The following is a 16,497-nucleotide window of genomic DNA, read 5'->3' on the forward strand; positions in this document are numbered from 1 at the left end:
GGGAGTCTAGGGCCTGAGGGCCTGGGTTTCAAGCCCAGTTTTGACACTTGCTGGCTGTGAGCTTTGAGCTAGTTAACTTGAGTGCTCTGTGACTCAGTTTCCTCATCTGTAAAGGAGACTTGTAACAGTACCTACCTCATAGGGTTGCTGTGAAGATGAAATGAGTTACAATGAATGCTTGTTGATGTTAGTCACAGAGCCTGGCACACAGAGCCTCACTATATGTTATTATAATTATTATTATCATTGTTTGTATGCAGAATAGTGACATCTCCGCGACCTGCCTGCCCGCCCACCAGCCCCCGCCTCCCACTCCCGCCAGCAGGTCAAGCCTTGCCCTGCCTGCAGGCCGGTGCTCATGCCATCACCAGCTCTGTCCTCAGCAGTTGGCGGGAATTGTCAACGCTGCTGCCCCCAGCTTGCCCTGACACGGGAACATCGAGCAGGGGGCTCTCAGGACCCCAACCCAGCTGGGCTTCTGACACCCTGGTTTGCACCCAAAGCCCTGGCTGGGGCCCCAGTGCTGGTCCTCCTAGGCTAACACAGCCTGCCTTGGGCCCCGGTGGGGAGGGCCCCAAAGGGCCTTCAGTGGACGCTGAGCCAGGCCAGCAGTCCCTCGTCCAGAGCAGCTGAACCCTGAACTCTGTCTCCTTCCTCGCCGCTGGTGAGGCCCCAGGATGAGGGGGATCATGGCCACCCTGGAGGAGGCAATGGGTTACGTGCAATGCTCAGCAACCGTGATTTCTGTGGTTTTCAGAAACAGACGTGACATACGATTCTGCATCTGGGCCTCACACGCATACTAGGAGCCAGAGGTGCCTCACTGAAGAAGTTAAACAATGCAGCCACCCCCAAACCAGCTGGCTGCCAACCAAACCAAACCCGCCGCCCACCGGAAGCCACCCTGCCTGTGGGAGGCACCGGCCAGGCCACAGTGAAGGATACTGAAGCTCCTGTCGGTGATGGCCAGGTGCCAGAGGTTGATGCGCAGGTCATCCGCTGACATGTAGGTCTCGCAGTCACTGTTGACGGAGATGGAGTTGATGTGGTAGGTGTGGCCATTGGCAAAGATCCTCCGAGGGCTCACCTCCACCATCAGGTCCATGGGCTTCAGCACCGGCACCTGCAGAGGATGGGGAGGCAGGGAGGAGGTGAAGGCTAGGCAGCGGCATGAGGACATAGCACGCCGTGGGCACGTGATCCAAACTGGAGGCTGGAACACAGGGGTGGGCGTCCATCCTGATCCTCCGTGGTCTGAAATAGGCAGTGACAGATGGCAAATGCCTGCCACCCACCAGCCCTGCATGAGAGGCATGAAAGCTTACCCACTGTGGGTCTGTGAATAAGTGTCTGAACCCTCCTATACCCCAATTTCCTTAACTCTAAAATGAAATGGAAAGATAATGTGGCAGAGCCAGCCAATTGTCTACCAAGCCTCCTCACCTCCCTCCTGCAACGCAGTGCTGTCACTGGGAAACAGCTGTCTACATGTGGACTACATTTCCCAGCAGGCTTTGTGCCCAGGCATGGTCATGTGACTAGTTCTGACCAATGGGATGTGCGCAAAGTGATGCCTGGCCCTGATACAGTTAAGCAGCGGGAGCAACTCCCCATGGTGGAAGGTGAGGACCCAAGCCTTAGGGACTGAGACTCACGGGATGGGGATGGAAGGAGCCTGCAAGAGAACTGTATCCCAACCAGCACACCCACACTGAACCTTCCCATAGTGAGAAATGCATTTCCAAGCTCAGCCCTGGACTGATGGGGTTGTTTTGTTACAGCAGTGGAATTAGCCTGACTCATACGAACTTTCATCTCAGATGGCTGGTGTGAGGGTCCTTGCCATGGCATCAGACATTGGACTTTCACAGCCCCGAGGGTCCCTCGCATAGCCCTGACCAACCCTGAGGCTGTCATCTGGTCCCATCAGCTTTCCTAGCTAGCGAGGCGTCACCTCTTGCTTATCTCTCCATCTCTCTGGCACTCAGTCCAAGGCCTAGCAGAGAGGCTCTCCAGTGAATGAGTGAATGTGTGAGTGAATGAATGAATGGGCTGTGTCCCTGAGCTCTCAGGGAACAGCTGAGATGGGAGGTGACAGCCTCGGTGCTGCAGTCAGAGTGACAAGCACTGAGCTCCTTTGGAGCAGAGGCAACTCTGCAGCCCACATTAAATTTTCCCACACACCAGGGCACCCAGCGTGTGTGTGTGTGGGAGTGTGCATGGCTGAGAGTGCATGTATGAGTGTGTGCATATAAGTGTGCATGCATGAAAGAGTATACGTGTATGTGCATGTGTGTGCGTGTGTGTGTGTGTGTGCAGCACCGGTGTGAGTGCCAGCCTGGATCTAGGTGGTTTTTGCGTTGCTGCCTCTGTGTCTTTGCTTCTAGGTTGTGTGCCTGGGAGTTGGTGTTAATATGTCTGGACTCCTCCAAGGCATCCTCCCTGCATGTATTCCTGTGTCAGATATTTTAGGTAAGCTGCTAACCTTCCCTTCCTTCAGGGTGCAGCCACTGCCCACCGTGGGGATCCCTGGACTCTCAGGAGAGACAGGGAGTCCAGCAGCTCTGGAGGAGGGCAGAGCATCAATGGCCCAGCAAAGTCTTGGCATCTCAATCTGCCTTCCCCTTCCTTTTGGCAACGTTGCTTTCTGTTTTCTCCGGGCAGCCTTGGGACCCAATTTGCCCAGTGCTCCAGCCATTTGCTGCCATCCACCAAACCAGATCTCAAAGCCAGTTTTTTAGTAAAGGGAGGAAGAGAGGAAAGAAAACCTTCCCTAAGGTTTGGGGTTTTCATGAGTAAAGCATGCTGCCTCCACAGAAGCCACAGTCTAGTCAAGGTGAGGGGCAAGGAAGATACAGATACTAAGGACAGACAGTGTTGGATGCAAAAGGCAAGAGTGGATACAGGAAAGATCACATTTTTCATCTGGCCTGTGCAGAAAGGCTTTACGGAGGTGAAGGCCGGCAGGGTTTGATAGGATGTATGGGAGTTCACCAAATTGACCAAGTAAAGAAAGGCCTCCTGGGGTGCCCACGGCCTCTCTGTGTCCCTCTGTCACAGCACTGACCGCCAGTGTGATGATGATTCCACGTCTGTTTCCTTGGGGGCTGGGGACACTTTGGGGACAGGTACCGAGCTGAACCTTGCTCACCTCTAGGGCCCCAAGGGCTAGCCCAGGGTCTAGTGTGGAGCAGCTCCTCAGTAAACAACAGCTGCCTCCAGTGTGAACTGCACAGGGTGGGTAGAACGCTGTGCAGGGTTGGCACGGCGTGGGTGAAATCGGAAGCAAACAAGGTGAGAGGCAGGATGAGGACAGACCAGGGCACCCACGTTCTCAGTGACAGTCAAGTGTCTTGGGATGTGTGTGACTTACAGAGAAAAACCTCCAACACTGGGAGTGACATAAACAGGATTTTTATGAAGGCCACTGGCTCTGCCCCAAACACCAGGGCGATCAAGATGTGATCGCTGTATCCCTCCCTCTACATGAAACCCTCATAACCTTTCTTGGGACTGGGGGTGGGGCAGGGGGCACCATCACCCTCATTACTCCACATCGAAGCTAATTGGCTGCCCACTTCCTCAGAATTTATTTGTGCAATTTGCCGGTCATTTAAGCCAATGTATTTAAACATTTATTTCTTCTTCTCAGGAAGAGCATTGACTACCGCTTTATATTTCTGCAGCTCACTGGATGTTGGGCACGTGGTGTCTGTTTCAGGTATGTCTGTTTCAGGCCTTTGTAGATGCTGCAGGCCTCACATGGTCCAGGCGTCCCTCTGCCCTCAGTAAAGGACTCAGGAGCCACAAAGCTCTGCTAACCCATTCTCCTTCTGCCTCTGCCTACTCACTCAGTTGAGCAGTTTCAGGTGAGTCACTGTCTCTCTCTGGGCCTCAGTTTCCCCCTTCTTATAACAAGAGATTATCTGCCTTGCTCTCCACCCTCAGTTGCAGGTGAAAAACACGTTATAGCCATGCACCATCCCTGCATGCTCACAAAATGCCTAGAAGAAACGTGGTCATCTCTATGCTGCTGGTGAGGAAACTGAGGCAAGGGGCAGGGAGATGCCCGTGGCTGCCCAGCAGCCAGCAGCCCAGCCACAGTCTGCACCTGACTCTGGCTCAAATCTCAGAAGGCTTTTAGAGCCCTAAAATCCTCAGGTGTAATAAAGAGGCGTGTGCCTGCTTCCTCCTCGCCAGAGCTCACCTGCAGTGATGTCACCGTGGACAGGTCCTTAAGTTTCCCCTCTTCATCCTTCAGGTTGTATCCTTCGGGCCTTTTATCTCGTTCGGTAATCTTCCATAATTTGATAGTTTTATCTTTAAAAACAGAACAAAATAAAACAAGTCACATAATTAACCAGACGGATGGAAGAGAAGATCCACTTTAGGAGGTCATGAGGCACCTCCCAGGGGAGGAAGAGGTTCTGCCAACAGACGGCTTTGGACCAGAACTGCAGCTCTGCCTCGAGGCCTCCAGCCTGAGGCCTCCAGCCTTTGGCCTCCCTGCAGATTTCAGACCGGCCAGCCTCCACAGTCACGTAAGCCACTTCCTTAAAATAAATCCCCCTTTCTCTTTCCCACTCTCATACCCTACTGATTCTTTTTCTCTGGAGAACGCTGACTAATACAGGAGTTGAAACAAATGGCACCATCTGATGAGAATGAACTGGGAAGAGAATTGGTGTCAGCGGAGCATTTGGAAGGTACCCAAGGCCCTGCCATTAGGAAAGAGTGAAGCTGGGATTCAACACCAGGCTGGGAAGCTTCGAGGGGAGGGGCGTGTAGGGAGTGCTGAAAGATGACCGTTTCTCCAGAGAGGCAGGAAGAAAGTGGCATGTCTTTTTTTGTTTTTCTTTTCTTTTGAGACAGGGTCTCACTCAAATCACCCAGGCTGGAGTGCAGTGGCACCATCTTAGCTCACTGCAGCCTTGACTTTCCCGGTCTCAGACGATCCTTCCATCTCAGCATCCTGAGTAGCTGGGACTACAGGCTCTCACCACCTCACCTGGCTAATATTTTTATTTTTTTGGAGAGATAGAGTCTCGCCACATTGCCCAGGCTGGTCTCAAACTCCTGGGCTCAAGTAATCTATCCATCTCGGCCTCCCAAAGTGCTGAGATTACAGGCATGAGCCACCACACCAGCCTGGCACGTCCCTCTTAAATATTTTTAAAAGGGGCAGTTGCATGGGGCTTAGCACTCACCCGAGGCTCCTGTGCCCTGGGGCCTGCCCTTCAGGAGGACCTCTCATGTCCTGCTGGCTCAGGTGACAGATTTGCTGGGCAGGGCCCCTTACGGGACACAGACCCTGCCTTTGGGGTGCCTGGTGGGAGAACACCATCAGAACAGCAGGTGCCCAGAGCGGGGGTGAGCCTGAGTTAAGAGGAGCCAAGGTATCACAGGAGGAATGCCTGGCTCAGCAGAGAGGTCAGAAAAGGCTGGCACTCATCGAGGCTTATGGATTGAGGAGGGACTTGGCCAGGTGCAGGGTGAGGACAGCCTTCAGGCACAGGTGGGCTGGCAGGAACTGAGCCTAGTCAGGTTCAGGAAAGCATCGGAGGCCCCGCTGAGGAGCTTGGACGTCCTCGGGGAAGGCGGGGGACAGCACCTCGAAGCCTGGCTGGTGCTTGTGCAGCAGTTACTATTCTCAGGGGGTTGAGTGGGCACCATTTCACGGACCCCAGAAGGGAGCTGTGTCCACCCTGCTGAGGCTCAGGAAAGCAAGGCCATTGCCTAAGGGAGGGAGGGCGGGGACAGAATCTAGGTGTGTCCTGGCTGGGCACAGTGTCTCATGCCTGTAATCCAAGCCCTTTGGGAGGCTGAGGCAGGCGGACCAGCTGAGGTCAGGAGTTAAGATCCACCTGGCCAACATACAGTGAAACTCCATCTCTACTAAAAAATACAAAAATTAGTTGGGCATGGTGGTGGATACCTGTAATCCCAGCTACTTGGGAGGCTGAGGCAGGATAATCGCTTGAACCCGAGAGGCAGAGGTTGCCGTGAGCAGAGATCATGCCACTCTACCCCAGCCTGGGTGACAGAGCGAGACTCTGTCTCTCAAAAAAAAAAAAAAAAAAGAAAAAGAAAATAAAAGAAAGAAAGAAAAAGAAAAAGAAAGAAAAGAAAAGAATAGAATCCAGGTGTATCCTACCCGACCCCAGGCTGCCTGGGTCAGCAGGGGGCCCAGGTGAAGGAGGATGGGCGGGGGGCGTGAGTGGGGGACCCAGGCCCACGGTGAGCCAAGCAGGACAGCCCTTGCCGCTTCCTCAGAGTGCAGCCTGGGAAGCAGGCATTGGGCCAGTCCCCAGAGCCTGAAAGGCACATGCTCCTCCCTGAGGCAGGAAGATTAAGAGGCCAGCCAGGGTCCTAAACCAAGGCTGCTCCCACTGCCCCCAAGGGCCGTGGTGACAGCCCTTGGGGGTCTGGATTCGGCATGGGGAGGAGGGGTTCGCTTTGTGTCAAGTGTCCTCTGTATCTGCGACCTGCATCCTTGTCCATCACACTCCCTCATCCCAAAGCAAAGGCCTATAAAGATGGCCCGGACGGCTCTTTTCACAGTGGGGGGCAGCCCCGTGTCCAGCCATGGGGAGCGTCTGAAGGGGTCTGGCATCCTCACTCATGGGATTTACATGCTGCTCAAAATATTATTTTCTAGGAGTTCTGAAGACACAGAAAAACGCTCACAATATAAGCGAAATACAAACCAGCATTTGGTAGAAACATCTACAGCCCGTGCCCCTGCATGTGAGGCCGGGCGGCGCCTCACCGTTGGTGGACAGGAGCGAGTGGGCGGCGTTCTGCTGCGGGAGCCACTTGATCTTGTTGATCTTCTCCTCTATCTCCAAGCTCTTGAGATAGTCAAACTCTGGCTCATGGCTCTGGAAAGTGCTGTAGACGTCGTACTCGCCCTGGCTGTGGGGCGCATTTTTACTCTGCAGGGAAACCCAGAGAAGGGGCCTGAGCACCGTGACCCGCAGGGCGATGGCTAGGACCTCCGGGGACCCAGCAGGGCCGGCCGTGGGACCAGGCGCCCAGCCGTGCCAGGGATCCAATTCGAGGGTCAAATGAAACTCTCTGCAGTTTAAGCGGCCCATGACTCGCAGTGTGCCAGGGACAAGCCCTGCTCCTGCGCGATCCCATGAGCACGCACACTCGAGCCAGCTCACTTGCTAATGCGAATGTTCCCCGGCACCTGCTACATGCTGGACACCCCGCTAAGTCGTCCCCGCACCATCGCATTCTACCCTCCAGGTCTCCTCTGCTTGAGCACCATGACTCTCCCCATTTCACAGACCAGCAAACAGAGACTCAGAGGGGAAGTGACTTCCCAGAGCCATGAGGCCACTCACCAGCCAGCACCCCTCTGCTGAGGCCTGCCTGATGCCAAGGCCGAGGCTCTGGCCACCCTCGTGTCTCGGGCCCTGACCTGCTCCTCAATTCCACGTGTCCAACTCAGGCCTAACTTGAGGAATAAATGAATATAGGAGCAGACTTTAACATTGGGACAGAATGTCTGGCAATGTCAGACCTGGATTAGAATCTGTCCCTGGCTTTCCTCAGCAGTGCTCGGCCTGGTTTAGGGAACAGAGCTCTTCCTAATAAAGACCCCTTCACTATGGGGCTCCCAAAATAGTCAGGTGATGAGTCCACTGTGTGCGCCAGGGACCACGTTCCCAGGAGAGAGTTCAAGTTCATACGACAACATGAAACCCCAACCAGCCCAGAATGATTTCAAGACTTCCTGGTTAATTTTTTTTAAGTATTTATTTTTATATTTCTGTCCCTGTCTTGCTTTTGAAAAGCTTCAAAGTTCTCCAATATTTTTGCCTCCAATTCACTTCGCTTCCCACGAGCACTCGTGATGACAAAGGTCAGTGGGACCAGAAGGAAGAAAACACTAAGGGAGAAAAATTCAAAATGGAGAAAATCGCATCAACCAATCGAATCTCTTTCTGCAGCTTGGCAAAAAGAAGGCTGAGCTTCGCCGTGCCTGGTGGGACACCTGGTGCATCTGGTGAAGCCCATAGGTGCTGGCAGAGTGCTGTGTTTGAGGAACTGATTTGCAGCTAGGATGTGCCCCTTGTAAACTATTTTAACCCACTGCACTCCGGGCTTATCTGTAAAATGAGGGGAATAGCTGCACTGCACTGCACCCACAGGGTCACCGTGAGGAGGGTTACGTAAGCCACCAAGATAAAGTCAGATTCAAGGAGCCTCAGCTCATGGGCCATGCTCAGGCGTGAATGGAGGGAGAGATGCTTCTGCAGGTCCTCTTTTCGCCCCCGCTTCCTCCCCTCCCTCCTACCTCCCCTTCTCCACCTCCTCTTCTCCTCCTCCCCTCCCCCTCCTCTCCTGCTCCATCCCCTCCTCCCTCCTCCTTGGTTTCCTGGATGTCTTCTGCAGCTAATTCCAGGCACAGTCCATGTTTGCTGGGGGAGACGCCCCTCTCTGAGGCTGGGTGGTGTGTGATGTTGCTGGCCACTGTCCTGGCGTCGGGCAGCCGGGCTTCCATCCCTGGTCTGCTGTTCACTAGCGGGGTGGCTTCTCTGAGTTTCCGCATCTGTCACAGGAGTGTGGATCTGACCCTCGGAGGTGAGCAGCGCAGAGTAAACGAGAAGCAACTCCAGAATACTTAGCAAGTGTTCTCAGTAAATGGGCTTTTGTCCCGAGGCTCTTTCAGTGTTCCAGAAATGTGGTCCTGGGCAGGTTGTCCAGGCCACTGCTGTCTTACCGAGAGTTCTGCTGGACAACAAGCCTCCGGGGGTGGGGGTGAGGACAGGGGTGAGGACAAGGGCCCAGGCCTGAGCAAAAACCACCTAGCCCAGCCTGAGGGCTGTGACAGCTGGGCGAGAGTGGAGTCCTCCCGCTCCCCAGTCTGGCCAGGACAACGCAGGTCACCCAGGCAAAGGAAGGTTTCACTGAAGGCACAAGCTGGGGCAGCAGCTGGCTGTGCCACGTCCTGACCATTCGTCCAGGGTCTAGGACAGAGCGTGGGACGCAGGGAGCTCTCCGCAAACATTGGCTGAGGGCAGGGGGCTCAGAACCCGGCTTTGCCAGCCCACCAGGTGCACTCCCCCCACCACCGCCCGCCACTCCCCCTTCGGCATTCCAGAGCATCCCATTCCCACCCCTGGAATCCATGCCCCTGGGAGATGCGATCCAGACAGGACGCCCCACACCTCCTGTCAGTTAAAAGCCCTCCTTTGGGTTGGAGTATAGTCCCCTACCACCTCTCGCCACACCACCCCTTATCCCCCTTATCCTTATCCTCCTCCCACCATGCCCACCTCCCACCTGACTCTGCTCCCCACTCCTCCCACCTCCCACCAGACCCAGGGCTTCGCACCTCTGGTTCCCGCTGGAAGATGACGACCCGGCCGCCCTTGTCACCTGTGGCCAGCAGCTCTCCCGTGTGGTTGAACTCAACGGTAGAGATGATGTCAGCTGGGAGGGGAACAGCAAGACAGGAAGGGGTGGCTGTCAGAGCCCGCCTCTCCCGGGTGCTCAACAGTACCACAGCAATAGTGAGCTCCCGGCTCCCAGAAGCCCCACAGCCCTGGGCAGGAGGCAGCAGGGAGCCCGAGGGGTCAGGAGCACTGGCGAGGGGCCACTAACCTGTCCCCTCCTGCCCTCCTCTTCCCTCTACACCGGCTGCGGGGCAGAGCTCTCGGGACTTGGCACAGGCCTGGGGTGACCGCAGTGGCCGGCAGACTTTATAGTAACTGGACACTCTGGGACTCATGGTGGTATCTGAAACCACCTGGATGCGGCCTCGTCCTCCTGTCTTGAACTCCCCCACCCCCACCCCTGCCACCCAGGCCCGTGTGTTCCAGCAACCTGGGTCAGGGAAGCCCCTCCCAATATCTCCGTAGACAAGCAAGGCAACCCTCTGCTAGGGGCCCACTCAGGGCTTCCCACACAGTAGGACAGAGGTGAATTACGCCCTCTCCTTCAGACTCCTGCTCTGTGGCCCCACCTCCAGGCAGGCCTCCAGGATCGCTCTCTCATCTGTGCTCGCAGAAGCGGAGCTCAGCCCTGCCTGCCCTGCCTCTCCCTGCACTTCATCCCAACCATGTTTCTTCAGGTCGCTCAAGAACCTTTCCTTATGGAGTCACCCCCATACCTGGAGTCTTCGATGCCCAGGGCTGGCCTTCCTGGATGGGCAAGTGTTTGGAGAAAAATGACAGCCCCATCTCCAGGCCCCACTTTTTGCATGTGGGAACGAGGGGAACACCCCCTTCTGTCACCAACATTCTCAGGTTCTAAGAGTCACAGAGATGAGGGGCCCGCACATTCTGGGTGGCCAGCCCTGGGAGTGGGGGACAGCAGGGGAGGACAGGGCCCTGGCCTAGAAGAGGAACCCCCGCTGGGTGACAGCTCACCAGCCTGAAGCCTGAGGCCTGCTCCGCCACCAAGTGTGCCTGAAGCCCCCAAATGATTCTGACTTTTCACTTGAAGTCATTCCTAATATTTTAAAAGTAGAAGATTTCCTATAAAAATCCACATTTCCAGTATGTCTTGGAAGATGGAAAGTTCTAGAACACCATCCCCATAGGCCCAAGCAGCAACAGCTAGTAGGAGCCTGGGATAGCCCGCTGCTGTGAATGGGACCTCTGTCGTTCTTTGCTCTTCTGGCCTGGACTCTGTAGGCTCTAAAATCTCTGATACCACCTTTAGCAAAATGGATCTACTTTCAAACAAGCCACAGATCTGACCACTGCTCCCTGCAGCCGCAGAGAGGATGCTCCACAGGGCTCCCTGTCCAGCCTCTGTTCTCCCTATGGCAGCCAACCTGATGGCCGAACTCCTGAGCCAGGACATCCCTGTGTCCCTCTACTCAAAACCCTTCATTTGTCCCCATAACTGAATTCTGATCCCTCCTCAACCTCACCCTCTGCAGCTTCCCCAGTCTCAGGTGATGACAGCTCTATCGTTCACTTGCTCGGGCCCAAGTCTTGGAGTTGCGCTCTCTCTCTCTCTCTCTCTCTCTCTCTCTCACACACACACACACACACCCCGCATCCCATCCTGCCTGCTCAGCCTTCACAGCATATCAGGATGCCAGCCGCTCTCCCACCTCTCACTGGATGACTGCCACAGCTCTTTCTCCCTGGCCTGGCTACGACGTAGCCTCAACAGACTGGCAGGAGAGAGGCGGGTAACACCCAGGACTGATCCTGGCACTCCCCTGCTCAAAACCCTCCAGCGGCTCCCATTGTATACTCAGAGAAAAGCACTGAGTGTTCTGAAAGCAGCACCCATCCCCCGCGGCCCAGGTGGGCCGCATCCGGAGCCAAACCTTCGCACCTCCCACCGTGGGCCAGGTAACCTGTTCTCTGCCCCCCACCTTGATTCTGGGCTTGTCCCTGTGTTTTGCTTTGGCCTGCAGAACGGCAATTCGACAAGCCACAAGCAGAGATGCAAAGGGGCTTAGGTACTGGGGGGTTGCCATCCGCGCCTCTGGCGGTGCCAGGAGCAGGACCTGCGCAGGCTGGCTGACTGGTCCCTGAGGGGGAGTAGGAAGAGCGGGTGCAGCAGAAGCCCCCATACCCCAGCCTCCAGCTGGGCCCCGCTGACCCACAGAACTGGGCAAGCCCAGCCAAGCCCAGACCACAGAATCGCAGATGCAAGATGATGAAAACGTTTACTGTTGTATGCATGGGGTCTCGTGTTTTTAACTCAGCAAAAGGTACCTCCTCCCCTTCCCCAGCCTCATCTACTGCTCTCCACCTGCTTATTCCCCTCCAAATGCCAGGCTCCTTGTCCTTTCCCAAAAGTCCTGGCCACCTTCTGTCCTAAGACCTGCTCCCTCAGCCTGCAGTGGCTTTCCCGTGGGCACCAGCACAGCTCCTTCCTAGTCTTCCAGTTCCGCCCGACTGCTGCCTTCCTGGTGAGCACAGCTGGGACCACCGTGCTGGAATTGCTGTCTGCACCCCAGCACCCTCATCCAGGACACCCTGACCATTCCCGCCCCAACCTAATCTGATGTTTTTCCTTCTGTAAAGGCTTTTATCATCTGTTGGCTGTCTTCCTGGCCAGAACGTCAACTCCACGAGGGCAGGAGTCTCAGGCTTAATTCACGGCTTCAAATGGTGCCTGTATACAGTAGCCACACCAGAGATATCTATCCAAGAAATGCCTTTTCTTTTTTCAGTCCAGACCTTTTAGGACAGCTCCTGGCCTGCACTGGCCTTCTGAGCCATGAGTCAATGCCAGCTTTGAGGCAACAGAAAAGAGTGAGAGAGGGTGGTTAGAAGTGGGATGACAGGCTGGATATATCCCTCCATCCATCAAGACAGATGCACATGTCATTAAACTTAAAAAGACAAGACAAGAAAAGCAGCTCTGTGGGAACACGGAAACGCCCACCGGGCATGGAGTCAGGAACAGGGTCAGGTGTGCTGACCCCAGCTGTGCTAGCTAGGGTCCCCAGTGGGGCACTCATTCTTGCTATTTCACATTAAAACCCCCTGAGGGGGAAGGAACGGGATATAAAATTGAGTATAAAATGCTAGTAATGATCTACATCAATGATCATAACTATGTGAAATAAGGAAAGAAACTGTGTAGAGGGGAAAAAAGCTGCAAGAGAATTCCCCAAAATGTGAACAGAGGTAGCTTTAGGGTAGCTGGAATGAAATACTATTTCCTCCTCTTTCAACTTGTCCATGTTTTCTAGATTTTCTGTAATGAAGTTACATCATTTTTTAATAGCTATATTGAGGTACAACCAATATACAAAAAAACTACACATACATAATGTATATAATTTGATGAGGGTGGGCATACACATAGTGTATATTATTTTTATGATGGGAACATAACCATGCTATTAAATTAAAATGCCAATAGAACTATCGCTATCCAAAGCAAATGCGGTCCACAAATGCTGAGTGGTTGCCAAGCAACACACACTAATGTCTGTGGGCAATTTACAATTTATTTGTCATTTTCATATCTGCCACCTCCTTTAACCTCACGCCAGCCCCTGCAGGAGACACTACTGTGATTTCCATTTGGCAGCAGAGGAGATAGAGGCTCCCTCCACGAGAGACGACGCCATGAGCTCTTTGCAGACAGAAGTGCTGGCTGGAGTCTTGGCTCCAGTCTCAGCTGTGTGGTCTTGGGTAAGCCACACAAGTTCTCTGAGCCTTGGTTTCATTATCTGTAGTGTGCTTATGGTGGAGCCTTCCCAGGATTAGAGGTTCAAGTGAGACAAGGAGGTGAGAGGGTAAGGGAGGAAGAGAAGACAAGGACTCCGGGAATAATGAATCACCAAAATGTATAGGACAGAAACTAAAGCTCCTGGTCACCTGTGCTCTTGGCTGCCACAGGATTGACAACCACAAGCTCTGCAATGTGGCGATGGATCTGGGGCCCAACCTCACTTGTGGATGGTCCCGCCTACCAGTCCCGCCAGTTGCCCCCTGCAAACATCTACAGAACTACCACCAGACCTCAGATCCCCTTGTGCCCAGGCCAGGGCATTGCTTCCTCTGGCCCACGAAGGAGCTAGTGGATGTTTAACATCTACTCATTTTTACAGGTAAATGTCTTCAGGATTTGCCTTAAGAAAAGTTGCCTCCCTTGAATGCCAGAAATTCTCATCAGTAAGGCCATAAAATTAATTGTTTTGGCAGCCACCTCTGTGAAGGAAGTCCATCTTCTCATCTTGGATTATCTGACACATTTCCAGCTCCAATACCACCTCCTCCAGGAAGCCTTCCTGGATAGTCCCCTTTCCCCCCTCCCCCAGTTAAGTGGTCTCTCCTACAACTGCAGTCTTCTATTTTATTCATTTATTTTTTTGAGACAGATTCTCCCAGAGTCACTCCAGAGTCACCCAGGCTGGAGTGCAGTGGCAGAATCTTGGCCCACTACAACCTCCACCTCCTGGGTTCAAGTGCCTCAGCCTCCCAAGTAGCTGGGATTACAGACACCTGCCACCACACCCGGCTAATTTTTGTATTTTTAGTAGAGTTGGGGTTTCACCATGTTGGTCAGGCTGGTCTCAAACTCCTGACCTCAAGTGATCTGCCCGCCTCAGCCTCCCAAAGTGCTGGGATTGCAGACATGAGCCACCGCGCCCAACCTACAACTGTAGTCTTAAGGCCATTGTGTGCCCTTCACAGGGTACTGACACCTCCTGCATGGTACTTACTGTCTGTCTCCACGTTGTCTCTAGCCTTGACCAGAGGAGACAGCGCCACATTGTGGTTGACCACATTAACTCACATTTCTTAAGTGCTTACTGTCCGCCAGGCCCTGCTCTAAATGCTTCTGGTAATAGCCTAGTAGCCCTAGTGCGGCAACTCTCTCACAAATAACTATAGACTATAAACCCTTGACAAAACAACAACAAAACGACACTCTCTGAAGGCAGCAGAGGGCAAGGCCGCAGCGGACGCTGCAGGTGGTCAGCAATTGGGAGGAACAGCCGGCGTGGGCTTTCCTGGTTTCATGGTTTTCAGCCTGAGGACAAGTCCCAGCCTGTGTCATAGGGCTGCCGGAACTCAGACGGAAAGCCAGCGTCTCACTGGCTTGACAGAGCAGAAAACAGAGTCTGAGACACTCACAGCAGCTGGAAAAGTGCGGGAGTGAATCCTGGAATGAGGAGAGCCACCAAGACGGATCCCCAAATGGGGCAAATCAATTCTGCCCACATCTCGGGCTGACCCCAAACCACACACACCCAGGACAGACTTCCTGCAGCTGCAGCCCAGCCAGGGCTAAAAGCAGTGAACAGAGGCTCCTGCCACTGCCCACCACTCACCACTGCAGATGGCTTACAGTTGCTTTCAGTCAAGTTAACTGCTTGCAAATACAAAGCAAAACAAAAATGCTCTTTGGGGAGAAGGAACAAAAATCTAGAGTTGCTCTTATGCTATCATTCACAAGACCCAGGATATCATCCAAAATTATATGAAGATATACAAAGACACAGGAAAACCAGCCATACTTAATATAACAGCTAGTCAGTGGAAACTCACCTGAAATGCGCTGGCTACTGCGATTAGCAACTAGAGATTTTTAAAGTTGCTATGATAACTGTGTTAAAGGTGTCAAGAAAATTGGCTCATACTTAATGAAAAGAAAATAAATCTCAGCAAAGAAATATAAACAACTTAAAAAAGAACTAAATGAAAATTCTGTGACTTAAAAATATCATGTCTGAGACAGAAAAAAATCACAGCTTAACAGAAATTGCTTAACAGAAAGTCTGAGAAAATAGAAGAGTTAGTGAACTTGAAGATGATCTCAATAGAAATTACCTAATCTGAAGAATAGGGAGAAAAAAAAATTTTTTAAAGAAAAAGATCCTCAAAGACCTGTTGGATAATATCAAAAGGTTCAACCCACATGTGATTGGATTTGTAGAGGGAGGGGAGAGACAATATACTAAAAAGAAGAGATGAAGAAATAATGACCGAAAAATTCCTCAATTTGGTAAAAGACATCAATTTACAAACTTAAGAAACTTAGCTAACTCCAAGCAGGATAAGTACAAGGAAAATTACACCAAGATACATCCTGGTCAAACTGCAAACTACTGGGAACTGAAATAATGAGAAAATGTTAAAGCAGCTAGAATAAAAACAACATATTACATTCAGAGACACCGGGACTCAGAGACTGCTGACTTGGCAGCAGAAATAATGGCACCCAGAAGACTCTTTCAATGTGCTATAAGAAAACCTTAAAACCTGGAAACCCAGAATTCTTAATTCAGTTGAAATACTCGTCAAGACTGAAGGGCAGGCTGGGCGTGGTGGCTCACACCTGTAATCCCAGCACTTTGGGAGTCCAAGCTGGGAGGATCATCTGAGGTCAGGAGTTCGAGACCAGCCTGGCCAACATGATGAAACCCCGTCTCTACTAAAAATACAAAAAAAATTAGCCAGGCATGGTGTCGGGTGCCTGTAATCCCAGCTACTTGGGAGGCTAAGGCAGGAGAATTGCTTGAACCTGAGAGGTGGAGGCTGCAGTGAGCCGAGATTGCACCATTGCACTCCAGCCTGGGTGACAACAGTGAAGCTCCATCTCAAAAAAAAAAAAAAAAACAGAATGAAGAGCAAAATAAATAGACATTTCAGCTGAAGCTTTCCCAAGGACCGGCACTTTCATCTCAGAACAATCCCATCGACCAATTATCACTCTCTACTTACAGACAACTTGGTCAAACTTGCCCACAGTCCCCTAAGTGGCAGGGCCTTTGCCATGTGCTCTTTTTGGCCGTCCCTGCCCCCACACTGCAGGGCCTGGAGCTGCCACTGGCTGCAGCCTCGAACTCGGGGCCCCAGATCAGCCACTGGGAGCAGTGTTCCAAGTCACTCTATGTGGGTGACGAGAAGCCCATGGAAATTCATGCCGTCCTTCCTCCCTGAGGTGCCCCCTCCCTTCCTGGGCGGCTCTAGGGCAACCCCCAAATGGAGAGGCGCACAGGTACCGCCGGACAAGGAGGCCTCAGCCAGCCCCCTGGTGCTGGGCATAGCA

General features: G+C 53.0%; 2 protein-coding genes across 6 annotated transcripts in view; one reads left to right on the forward strand and one right to left on the reverse strand.

Annotated features, from left to right (window-relative positions):
* Positions 1-16,497, forward strand: part of MRFAP1 (Morf4 family associated protein 1) — a 572,854-nt gene that overhangs the window by 299,737 nt on the left and 256,620 nt on the right. The gene's annotated exons all lie outside the window — the stretch shown is intronic.
* The window catches only part of PPP2R2C (protein phosphatase 2 regulatory subunit Bgamma), an 873,451-nt gene that overhangs the window by 50,659 nt on the left and 806,295 nt on the right, over positions 1-16,497 (reverse strand). For 3 of the 5 annotated variants that reach the window (XM_050792129.1, XM_050792128.1, XM_050792131.1), the window contains 4 exons: positions 9,350-9,447; positions 6,770-6,935; positions 4,208-4,320; positions 946-1,123 (listed from right to left, as the gene is read on the reverse strand). In XM_050792129.1, coding sequence (XP_050648086.1) covers positions 946-1,123; positions 4,208-4,320; positions 6,770-6,935; positions 9,350-9,447 — 555 coding nt within the window. Of the gene's footprint in view, positions 1-945; positions 1,124-4,207; positions 4,321-6,769; positions 6,936-9,349; positions 9,448-10,126; positions 10,240-16,497 lie in introns of those variants that run through there. The other 2 variants (XM_050792127.1, XM_050792132.1) reach the window with 2 other exon arrangements.

The sequence above is a fragment of the Macaca thibetana genome, chromosome 5 (genome assembly GCF_024542745.1).
Source record: "Macaca thibetana thibetana isolate TM-01 chromosome 5, ASM2454274v1, whole genome shotgun sequence".
Classification (NCBI taxonomy): Eukaryota; Metazoa; Chordata; class Mammalia; order Primates; family Cercopithecidae; genus Macaca; species Macaca thibetana.